At 37.3% G+C, this 12,618-nt stretch overlaps 1 protein-coding gene across 2 annotated transcripts in view; it reads right to left on the bottom strand.

Moving 5' to 3' along the window:
• The window catches only part of uba7 (ubiquitin-like modifier activating enzyme 7), a 91,214-nt gene that overhangs the window by 73,394 nt on the left and 5,202 nt on the right, over positions 1-12,618 (bottom strand). Inside the window, exons 5-14 of one of the 2 annotated variants that reach the window (XR_015494312.1) lie at positions 12,158-12,264; positions 11,981-12,071; positions 9,962-10,094; positions 9,747-9,844; positions 9,024-9,185; positions 6,116-6,280; positions 3,723-3,830; positions 3,544-3,624; positions 1,524-1,679; positions 829-1,251 (exon numbers count right to left, since the gene is read on the bottom strand). Coding sequence is in view for 1 of the 2 variants with exons in the window: in XM_087258169.1 (XP_087114295.1) it covers positions 1,086-1,251; positions 1,524-1,679; positions 3,544-3,624; positions 3,723-3,830; positions 6,116-6,280; positions 9,024-9,185; positions 9,747-9,844; positions 9,962-10,094; positions 11,981-12,071; positions 12,158-12,264 (1,267 nt within the window). In the remaining variant the exon portion in view is untranslated. The remainder of the gene's footprint in view (positions 1-828; positions 1,252-1,523; positions 1,680-3,543; positions 3,625-3,722; positions 3,831-6,115; positions 6,281-9,023; positions 9,186-9,746; positions 9,845-9,961; positions 10,095-11,980; positions 12,072-12,157; positions 12,265-12,618) is intronic. The other variant, XM_087258169.1, reaches the window with a different exon arrangement.

The raw sequence follows: 12,618 nt of genomic DNA, 5'->3' as shown, positions 1-12,618 counted from the left end.
TCTCTCCATTCTCTCTCCCTATTTAAAATTGTAGGTAAAGTGCTGTCAACAAATATTTTTCTTCCACACACCATCCGCTTGTTAAGTCGTGAAGTATCGGTGACGTATGGAATACTGTTTCCGGGTGCAAGCCGCTACTCATTTGAATTGAGAAAATGTTCGTTTATGGCCACTTTTTAGTCCAATCACACATTAAAGTGAATTTTATATAAAATCATGGTGTACTCAACCGTCTCTGAACATGCTGCATCATAAATACCAAAATCTTAACAATTTATAAAAACATCATGAACTTTCTGGCCATTGGATATTAGGCATATATATATATATATATATAATAATATGTTTACAAAGCGATGTAATACTTTTGAAAATCATGATCGCAATATATATATATATATATATATATATATATATATATATATATATATATATATATATATATATATGTATATATATTGCGATCGTGATTTTCAAAAGTATTACATCGCTTTGTAAACATATTATTACCATATGATGAGTCTCCCCATACAGTTTGATAAAGCATTTGGACCTGGAAGCCGATTCGCGTGACGTCACACTTAACAAACGGATAATATGGGACAGCGCATCAGACTACAGCAGCTGGATTAATCCAAAAAGGCGCAGTACTTTTTGCGGTTGGGTCTGTTCTGATCATGTTCTGACCACAAACGAACCGCCCGAGGGTTCGTTTGAGAGCATACTGAGACCACTTCTTCAAGGAGGTCTCTGTCTGCTTTTTTGGTCCTCTTTTGGTGCACATTCAAGTGGGATTGCTACATTCACACCTGCCCAAATGAACCGCACCAAGAGGGAAAACGAACTCTCGTGCGCTTCAACTGAACTTGATAAGACATGTTTGTGATTATTAACATCTAATTATTCATTCATTCCTTTTCTTTTCGGCTTAGTCCCTTCGTTAATCTGGGGTCGCCACAGCGGAATGAACCGCCAAGACTGTAATGTATATGTTATTCATTATTTTGAGAGCTATAAGGCTATTAAACAGAGTTTCTACTGACATCATGGGCATGTCTGCTAAAGTTAAAAATGTCAGCGCTCACGAGCATCTACATTATCCAGCGCTGCAGCCACACCATCCAGACCAGTGTAGAATGAATGTGTGTAAACCTCCTCCGTCTCTGCACACACACGGTTCTGCTGAGCAATGATGTTCATGAAAGGGTTCATCTCTTTAACAGCTTCTGCCGCTGCCTCAGACTTCGGCCTCTGCGAGAGACAGAAATATCTCCACATAAGTGTACATTTTACATTACATTTGACCACAATTTAGAAAAAATACTGGAACTCATCCCGCCTTTAGAACAGTGATAGTCTCCAGAGGTTCAGAGGTATGTTTGACTTATCATTAATTAAATATGTTATGCTTACTCCCATAATCATCATGGGGCAAAAGGAAAAAAAGATACTGTCATTGATTTTTCTGAACCATTTGTCTGGAATATGGAATATTTGTGGTGTTTGACATCAAGACATTTTACCCCAATGTCCTGAGAGCGGAACAGAAACTGTCGATTCAGATTTGATCGCTCGATGGAGTCCATGTCAGTCACAGTAATGCTCCCGCCCTCTCCTGCACCCAGACCAATCAGAGCAAAGTTCTTCAGCAACTCACAACCAATTGCTCCAGCTCCAACCTGAACATGAAAAAATTTAGACACATAATAATGTGAATAATAATAATAAGTGACAAATAATATTGATTAACAGTCTGAAGACTGAAAGATGGTACATTAATATTAAGATTTTAAATTAAGAGGTTAAATTAGAGTGATAAAATGACTCCAATTTAAAAGCTCGAAAGAACATGTATTTAATGCAATTGTTTTATTTATGTTAATTTATAATTATTCATGTTTTATTTAAAACAACTTACAAATTAGATAAAATAACACTTCAGGATCATATAAAAATATAGATACTTTATATCATAGGTCTTAAACTCGATTCCTGGTGGACAGCACCTTTATATACATACATTATATATATATATATATATATATATATATATATATATATATATATATATATATATATATATATATATATATATATGCGATATAGCTGTATATCGGCACTGGTAGGAGGCGTGCGTCCTTAGTGCCCCAAATAGTGCCGATATACAGCCATATCGCACTGCTACGAGTGTGATATTGCGTTTATACAACAGTTTAACGGCATAATTGTGTATATTAAAAACAAAATCAAACATGGAGAGTCTCAAAAACCCTTTTGTAAGAGGAACTACTTTCTTCCACGTTGGATTCAGATCATAAGCTGACAGTTAAACAGTTGAGCGTGCATCTTTTAAACTTTAGATCTGTAGTGTCTGCTTTTTGCTGGCTGTATGTGGGTGGAGTAATACACAAAGGGTAAAGAGGCTGTACGGGTGCTGATATTACTTAAATATATCACGGCTATCAGCCAATCAGATTCGAGAACCAGACAGAACTGTTGTATAAATATATGTATAAATATATATATATATATATATATATATATATATATATATATATATATATATATATATATATATATATATATATATATATATATATATGTGTGTGTGTGTGTGTGTGTGTGTGTTTGTATATTTTATTTATTTATTTATTTTTAAATATGTCTCTTATTCCAGGAATGAAAATTAATTTATTATAAACAATGTGGAAATTATACTGACTGGTTTTAATTATCATCTAATTACTATTTCATAAATCAATGGAATATGTTGATTTACTGCATGATTAATAATAATCCCTAACAAAAACAGTTGTGCTCATTAATATTTTAGTGGAAAATGTATTTATTTGTATGAAAAATCTTCTGAAATATTATTATATATATTATATAATAATATATCTCTTTTATCACTTTTTATTAATTTAATGCATCCTTATTAAAGGATATTACCAAACTCTAAATGGTAGAATATTCTTAAAGAGACAGTTCACCCAAAAATGTAAATTTACTCACTATTTACTCACCCTCAAGTAGCTATAAACCTTTATGAGTTTCTTTCTTCTGTTGAACACAAAAGACTATATTTGGCAGAAAGCTGAAAACCAGTAACCACGGACTTCCAGAGAAAACAAACACTACGGAAGTAGTGTTTTGTGGTTTCCAGCATGCTTCAAAATACCTTCTTTTGTCTTTAACAGAAAAAAACTTTATTATCTACTTTATTAGCATAAAAAGTACAAATCATGTGTTCAAAATAAAGAAAACACATTTTTGCAATATTCAGGGACATTCAAAAGCAATAAAATCCTCTTAAGCAAAAAGCTGCAATATCAGGTTGATTCACATGGGAAACTCTGACTGACAAATCCTTGCAGGAAACATCATGCAGCACATTAAATATTTCCTGTGCATGTTTCACCACTGACTCACTGACCTGCTCTCTGCTCGCCATCAGTCAACGAATAACTCCAGCATGGTTTACTGAAACACAAACAGCTGTAATGTCCCCCTCTGCTGGTCAAGCAGGAGAATTACACTCACCAGAAAATACTTTTGCTTCTTCAGTTTGTTTTGAAAATCAGATCCAAACACAGCAATCTGGCCATCATATCGGCTGTCTCTCTACAGGACAGAAGAGATTGGGTGATGTACAGTTTACCTCAAACATCATAAATGAAACATATATTTAAATGCTGGGAAAGAGCTTGCGTTTTGCTTACAGGAGCACAAGCATCTTCAGAAAGAACTCCACCCTCCTCTTGAGGAAGACATTCCAGCGCATCGAAGTACAGCCACTGTCTGAGAGGGGTGAATTTACCACTGCACGCCTAAAAGATTTCAATAACATTTAGTCATTAAAAGGTGTGCTAATACATAGATCTGAGGGTCATGGGAGAAACACACTTAAACTAATTGCAACATAAATAGCTTTTGAAACACCACCGATGAAGCCATATTCTGGTCAAACACACTGTGTAACAAAAATTCTGCAACAACTTTTATGATCTAAATGCAAGTTTATAATGACAACATAATCAACTTTTCTTTTGCCTTTAGTAATTTTATGTAAAGAATTATAATGTTGTGTATATATGTATTTATTATATTTCCATTTTGTCAAGCCTCCTGTGGACAGGTGTTGAGAATTAGCAAGTTTGCTAAAACACTGAAACAAATACATTTGGTTGTCCAGTGTAATTGTGATGTCCATTTCAAATAGATAAATAAATAAATAAATAAATAAATAAATAAATAAATAAATAAATAAATAAATAAATAAATTAATTAATTAAATAAAAATTAAGGGCCCTTCATACCAACTGTAACAGTTAAGGTGCATTCACATCAGACATGGATGAAGAGTCAAGCGCAAGTGATTTACATGTTAAGTCAATGCAAAGATGCAAAAAGACATCCTGTGGTATGCAGGGGCAGACTGGCCATCTGGCAATTCTGGCAAATGCCAGAAGGGCCGGACCATTTTTTTAAATGTGGGCCGGTCAGTTTTTATTTTTATTTATTTATTTATTTTTTTTAATATGTATTGTTTTTACATGCAGGCAGCTTTTATCTCGTGCAACATGTGAATATTATGATGACGTTGATGATGGTAATAATAGTAATAATAATAGTAAATGTTAAGTATTTGGCCCAATCGGTGATAGTTTCGAGAGGGGCCGACTCAATCAAAGGTTACGCGGACATAATCAAAATCTGGCAAGAATGTCAAACAAACAGTACGTATGGTAATGTGGGCTGGTGTGGCTATGGTGCCAGGGCTGAATTTTTGTCCCAGTCCGTCCCTGGTGGTATGAATGACGTTGCTCGAGCTGGAAAATTTGACTTTAGTGGACATCTGCGCCTCATTAACCAATCAGGAGATTGCTCTTGTTTGAGCGTGATTAAGAGGTAGTGTCTGTTGTTGGTGTCCTCATGCTGCGTTCACACCAGACGCGGAACGCGCGTCAAGCGCGAGTAATTTACATGTTAAGTCAATGCAAACGCCGCGAATAGACATCCTGCGGTGCGATACGCGCGAATGGCGCGGTGCGTATAGCGCGATACACGGGAATGGCGCAGGGCGAATTGAGCGTTTTGCGTGTTTGATGCGCTTAACGTGCGTTTCGAATCTCTCGAGTTCAAAAATCTGAACATCAGCGGACATTTGCGCAGCGTTAACCAATCAGAAGCTTGCTCTTGTGGGGGCGTGATTGTGATGTAGAACCTGTTGATGGTGTCCGGGGGGAAATCCTCCAGGCGACACCGACAACAAGTCATCAAACTGGGCTTGGCTCAGTCAGAAGCACCGTTGAAAGCCTCCGTGATCCAGGTTCAGTTTCTGAAGGAGTTTATGAGCTCACACAGCTGGATGCACCTCTGAAAGCATGTAATGGACTTAGACACGGTCCTAAACGTATCGATGCTGTTTTTCAGCCTTCATAAAGTTCATAAACACTGTTATTTTCTTCATAAAATCCATGTTAGCCATTTAGCAATGAAGCTACAGTCACCGGGCAGACAGAAGCCCTGCCCATCACGCGAATCCGCGTCTGTTCTGAAGTGAATTTGACACGCGAATGAAGCAGGGTTTGATGCGCGAATGAAGCGAGTAAACTCAAATGTTCACACTGCTATTCACGCGCGAAAGGCGCAATTTATCCATGCGTTCTGCGTCTGGTGTGAACACAGCATACGGGAAAATCCTCTTGCCAACACCGGACAACAGCTCATCAAACTGGGCTCGTTTCAGTCTGAAGCACCGCTGAACACTCACAGAACTGGGAGCACCTCTGAAAGGATCTAGTGGACCTGGATTAACATCTATGTTGATCCTGGAACAACATTCCAATCAGCCAATTAGCAACAAGGGGAACATTTACAGTTTAAGTTTAGGCTTACAGTTAGGTTTATCCAAATAGTATTCCCCTTTGATTGTGAGAATAATTAACAGTAATCGTTGGGTTTAGGGGTAGGCAATAGGTATGGATAATCTTTTCGAACAAAAATTATGTTCCAGGATCAACATAGACATTTATCCAGGATCACATTGTACTTGGCAAAATCATAACGTGTGATCCTCCCAGGGTGAAAAATCAGTAACAGACAAACTCACCTTCACCACCTCCTGAGCAGCCAGACCTCCAATGAAGGCATTGACGGGTGCCAGATCCCCGCTGGCAACCAGAGACAAATTCCTCACAGCGTCTTCATCAAGCTCATCAAACTTAGCCTCTGTGCAAAGCTCTTTTGTGATGGTAAGCAGCACTTCAGCATCCGCCTATAGAGGGCAGCAAAAGTCAGGAATTAACTATAGTCTGGTTATGAATTATTACATTTAGAGGTCACATTTAACATTCTCTTCTAATTATAACAATTAGAGCTGTAATAAAAAACTCTTTGGGAAACAATGCATTATTGCAAATAAACTCTTGAATCGATTCTGAGCTTAATTTTTAACAGCAGATGGCGCTGTCTGCTTTACAAACAGCTGTACTCTGCTAGCATCTAATTCTAAAAAACATACCACAATAATAAATTTAGGAAAAGTTTAAATGAATGACAAGTTTGTCCATAGTGAGTTGTGTTTACATTAATCTTGTGACACAAAAGCAACCTTACATGACTCCCATGAACACACAAGCGCTGCTCCTCATGTGTATTTGATTTAAAACTGGCCATAAAGTTTAGCCTAGAGAGCCATTTGCTGTTAAAAAGCTTGCCTAGGTCAGCGCAATGGCCTAGTGGTTAGCGCGCTGACATATGGTGCAATAGCATGTCATGTCAATGGCGTCGCAAGTTCGAATCCCGGCTCGACGACATTTCCCTACCCTACCCCCTCTCTCCCACTTCACTTCCTGTCTCAATACTGTCCTATCTAATAATAAAGGCAAAAAGGCCAAAAATAAATCTTAAAAAAAAAAAAAAAGCTTGCCTAGAGCAGCGTCTACTGTTAGAAAAATAGCCTAGAGTACCACCTGCTGTTAAAAACTAGCCTAGATTGCTGTCTACTGTTAAAAGCTAGTCCAGAACACCAATTGCTGTAAAAAACTAGCCTAGAGTGCCATCTGCTGTTAAAAAATAGCCTAGCGTGCGGCTGGAATGCCATCTGCTGTTAAAAACTCACATACAGCATGGCTAGAGCTCCATTTGCTGTTAAAATTAGCCTACAACGTGGCTAGAACACCATTTTCTGTCAAACACCAGCCTAGAGCATGGCTAGAGCACCATTTGCTGTTAAAATTAACCTAGAGCGCAGCTGGAGTGCCATCTGCTGTTAAAAAGTATGCCTAGAGCATCATCTGTGGTTCAAAACTCATCTAGAGCATGGCAAAAGCACCATCGGCTGTTAAAACTTGCCAAGAGCATGGCTAAAGGGCCATTTGCTGTTAAAAACTCTTCTAGACCACAGCTAGAGTGCCATCTGCCGTTAAAAATTAGCCTATTATGTGGCTAGAGCACCATCTGCTGTTAAAAACCTGCCTAGAGCACCGTCTGCTGTTTAAAAGTAGAGTAGTGAACTGTTTGCTGTTAAAAAGTAGCCCAGAGTGCCATCTACTGTTAAAAACTAGCCTAGAGCATAACTAGAGTGCCATCTACTGTTAAAAACTAGCCTAGAGCATGGCTAGAGCACCATTTGTTGTTAAAAACTAGCCTAGAGCGCAGCTGGAGTGCCATCTGCTGTTCAAAACTCACATTGAGCATGGCTAGAGCACCATCTGCTGTTAAACTTGCCTAGAGCATGGCTAGAGGGCCTTTTGCTGTTAAAGACTCTTCTAGAGCACAGCTAGAGTGCCATCTGCTGTTAAAAACAAGCCCAGAACACCAATTGTTAAAAACTAGCCTAGAGCACTATCTGCTGTTAAAAACTAGCCCAGAGCATGGTTAGAGTGCCATCTGCTGTTAAAAAATAGCTTAGAGCGTGGCTAGAGCACCATTTTCTGTTAAAAACTAGCCTAAAGCATGGCTAGAGCACCATTTGCTGTTAAAAACTAGACTAGAGCATGGCTAGAGCACCATTTGCTGTTAAAAACTAGCCTAAAGCATGGCTAGAGCACCATTTGCTGTTAAAAACTAGCCTAAAGCATGGCTAGAGCACCATTTGCTGCTAAAAACTAGCCTAAAGCATGGCTAGAGCACCATTTGCTGTTAAAAACTAGCCTAAAGCATGGATAGAGCACCATTTGCTGCTAAAAACTTGAATAGAGCATGGCTAGAGCACCATTTGCTGTTCAAAACTAGACTAGAGCATGGCTAGAGCACCCTTTGCTGTTAAAAACTAGCCTAGAGCGCAGCTAGAGTGTCATCTGCTGTTAAAAATTAGCCTAAACCGTGGCTAAACTGCCATCTGCTGTTAAAAACAAGTGTAGAGCATGGCTAGAGTGCCATCTGCTGTTAAAAACAAGTGTAGAGCATGGCTAGAGTGCCATCTGCTGTTAAAAACTAGGCTAGAATGTGGCTGGCACACCATCTGCTGTTAAAAACTTGTTCGGAGCACCGTCTGCTGTTTAAAACTAGAGTAGTAAACTGTTTGCTGTTAAAAAAGTAGCCTAGAGCATGGCTAGAGCACCATCTGCTGTTAAAAACTTGCCCAGAGCATGGCTAGAGCACCATTTGCTGTTTAAACTCTTCTTGAGCATAGCTAGAGTTTCATCTGCTGTTAAAAACTTGCCTAGAGCAAGCTTAAGACTAGGGCAGTGAACTTCTTTGCTGTTAAAAACTAGTCTGGTGAAGCATCCGTTATTAAATACTAAGCTCAGAATCAACTGAAGAGAGAATCTTGATATGATTTTGCTTATTAAATTTGTAAATCAAATAATTATTTTTAGCCACCGCTCTAATAAAGAGTTTACATAAATTACAATCTGACATTAAATTTAAACAATGTAATGTAATAATGTAAGTTGTTCTTTAAGTTACACAATTTACAGTATACTACCTATACCTGTTTGACCAAATATTTACAAATGTTCTGAGAATAACACTGATATGATGTTGGATGAAGGTGTTTAAATATGACAAACCTGAGATCTAGGATGGGGTGTCCGGCTGTATTTCTGAGTGAATTTATGCAGGGCTTGAAAGGCCAGGTGAAGAGACAGGTGTCTTTGTGTCTTACCATAGTCTGTCATCTCTACAAGACCGGGATCACGGATGGCTTCATCCAAAGCCACATTCAGAGGTTTCTGCAAACAAAATATCTCCTCAACGACGTACTATTTTGTATGTTGACACACTTCCATATACTGTATCAAGACCTGGTTGCATGAAATCCCTTTAGCTAAAAAAAATTCTTTAGTTGTAATGTTAAGGAAACTCTTTCACTCAGCTGCCATCTTTAAAATGCCTCTCGGGCAGTATGCTCTGGCATTCTGTTTGAATAGGGAAACGTGTGTTATTATTGCAAAAAAAAAAAAAACTGTCAGGAAAAAGTGTTTCATGTAAATTCGGACCACGAGTCCACTTATATGGACATCATTTTTTCTCTAAAAGTACATCCTATCAAAAGATGATACTTAGGTTTTTTTTCTAATTAGGTTCCAATAAGCCCAAATAGCAAAGAAAAATAAAAAATGCATGTAAAAAAACACCTTGGGTCATAATAGGTTAATGAAATCCCTTGCCTCAGGGATTTTCCCCCCATCAGAGACACCCCTAAGTGAAATTATTTATAGACTTTTATGCAACCAAGCCCAGAAACATACTGCATTATCATATCAACAGCCTCTTAAAATAGTTATACTTACAAAGCTCAAGATTTCAGGCTGTTTGACTTCAGTTGCCACTCCACACTTCACATAGTCAGAAAAGTTTGAAGTGTCACAAATACTGAAGGAGTAGCTGTCTGAAAACATTTATATTTATATATTGTTATTCTCTGATGCAATTAAGCTTTTATTAGTCATTTTCTATTTTGTTTTAAGCAAATTTGCTACTCATAAATCAAATGACACACACATACCCCTTACTTTGATCTCAACAGGGCCATAATTGTTGAGTTCAGTCATGCCTTGAACCTCAGAAAAAGTCACAAACATGCCATCAGTGAACTCGTGGCTTTCCTCATCGGTGCAATTTACAACGCCTGGATTCTCCTACAAAGAAAAACAGCAAATGTTGCAACTGCATTTGACACCTTTGACAAATTAAAAATGAAACACTGACATCAATTCCTCAATGTTTCGTCATGAATGAAGATACTTTAATGCAGTTTGAATTGATATCTATACTCGAAACATTCCAAAGTTCATAATGACCCATGAAGAGTTAAGATGCAAAAACCTCCAAGTGCCATCTGAAATTTTCTTCTAAAATTAGCATTTTTGTCAGACTCCTATTTCTTGATTTAGTCATTTTACGTTTGTGGCAAAGAATAGCTTTTTTTTTCAGAAAATTTAACATGAAATAATTGAACAAACATTATAGGCAGAGAAAAATGCTCAATGTAGAAGAAAATTCTAGATGGCACTTAGAGGTTTTTGCATCTGAACTCTTCATATATATATAAAGTGAAACGGGCCAAAGCATGCTTGTCCTCACTCCCGTCGGGCCTGGGCACGATTACGTCATCGATGCTGCGCTGTTCAGTAAGCACTCCCGCTTAGCACAGTGGAGATTTCTCTAGTTATATCGCTTTATTCAATAGGGATGCAGTGACACGCAGATATTTCGCCGAAAACAGATCTGCCACTTTTGAAGCTCATAAACAATCATAAAGCCCTCGTGCTGCAGGAATTAGGAGTTTGCTGAAGGTGCAGCTGTCGTGCAGTAAGGGGTTTGTGTATTTAATAAACTATGGCAGTTTGCGTTCACTGAACAGTAAGAATGATTAATAAATCCATATCAAACAGTCCCTTAAAAGTCACGTCTCGCTTTCAGTTTCGGGCTTTGGCGCATTTTGCACTCACACACAAGCGTACCGAAAAAGAGAGCCAAAAAGTGAACCGTGCTCAGGCACACCTCTTCCAACCGGGCCTGGGCACGGTATGAATAGCATAGTGTGAGTAGGCCCTAACAGAGCAAGGAATTTTTCACAGAATGTCTGATAATATTTTTTCTTCTGGAGAAAGTCTTATTTGTTTTATTTCAGCTAGTATAAAAGCAGACTTTAATTAAAAAAAAAAAAAAAAAACATTAAGGGTCAAAATAATTAGCACACTAAAGCAATTTTTGTTTTTGATAGTCTACAGAACAAACCATCATTAAACAATGATTTAACCAAGTTAAGCCTTTAAATAAGCCTTTAAAATCTTCTTTCCATTTAACAGAAATTGGTTTAATGGTTTAATTCTTTCTATCAAACAGAGTTGGGTTGTTTAATAATTCAGGAGGGCTAAAAACTCTAACTTCAACTGTATATATCAAACAAATTATATCGATAATAAAAAAGTTAATCCAAGTGCTCTGTAGAAACTCAAATACTTTTCTATTGTAGCATGCTAGAGGAGTTTAAGTACAGTTCCTGTGGTATATTTTGGACTGTGATTATATTATAGACAGTATATTCAATGTGGGGTTTAAAGGAGGATTTTGGGGTTAAAGTGAGTCTACGCGTATTAGGGAAAGTCTGTTTTTCTGATGAGACAGAGTTCGGTTGTTTTCGAGCGACTGAAAGTAGTATCCTCCTTTATGCCGTGCTGAAGTTTATTAAAAGGGGAGGATTAAATGTTTACTGACCTTCTTCAGACTGTTACAATAATAACAGTACGTTTTTACTAACATTTAAATGCAATCATGAAGCTAATAAATTATGTAGCATTAACAGAAGCTGAAATTTGCATCTACAATTAAACTTAAAGCTTACAGTAAGGACGCCATTATACATTTTGAAGCATTAATCTTTTGGTAGAATGATCAGAATTAAAAACGTCTGTATTCTGATGATGAATGAAAGCATTACTGATTTTTGAATGCCATGTGGGTGAGTATTTCTTTAAGAGGACAGAAGTGAAAGTGAAACGTGATTTATGTCCTGTGTCACCTTGCTGATATGTGAAATCATGGCTGAAACTGGAGGATCTCCATTTGTGTCAATGACTTCAAACGATTCGCCAAAGTCACAGAACAACTGCCTGCAAACCAAACACAAAACTCAGAATAATATCCAGCACCGCTATAAATATTGATGTGTTGTATTGATTCATGAGATGCTTCTTACCCACAGAGTCCTCTGGTGTCAGCCACAATAAACTTTATATTGTTTGAGTGACAAAACGCTCCCACACGTAGCTGCTCGTCTAAAGGTGAACTTGTGAGCACCACAACCTACAGAGATAAACAAATAGGATGCAAAAAAAGGGTTACAGAGTTAAAAGTGGGTTAAAACTATTTGATTTGATTTTTTTATATTTTATATTGGCTGATTTATACATTTTGCACTTTAGTACTGTTGTACATTAAATGATGCAATAATAGCATGGTGTGTAAATTATTATATTTATTAAAATGTATTAAAATCTATAGTTGGTATAGTCAGTACATGTCAAATAAAGATTTCAGATGTTTATACGAGTGCTGAACATTTATTAAAGCCAAATTAATGTTTTTCATAATTTTTTTGTGTACTGAAAAATAAGTAATAAATAAAACTGGGTGTTTTACTGTGGTTGTTTACAGTGG

The sequence above is a fragment of the Danio rerio genome, chromosome 6 (genome assembly GCF_052040795.2).
Source record: "Danio rerio strain M-AB ecotype USA chromosome 6, GRCz13ab, whole genome shotgun sequence".
Taxonomy (NCBI): Eukaryota; Metazoa; Chordata; class Actinopteri; order Cypriniformes; family Danionidae; genus Danio; species Danio rerio.
Note: the sequence above shows the minus strand (reverse complement) of the source record. Positions and strands in the feature narration are given on the sequence as shown.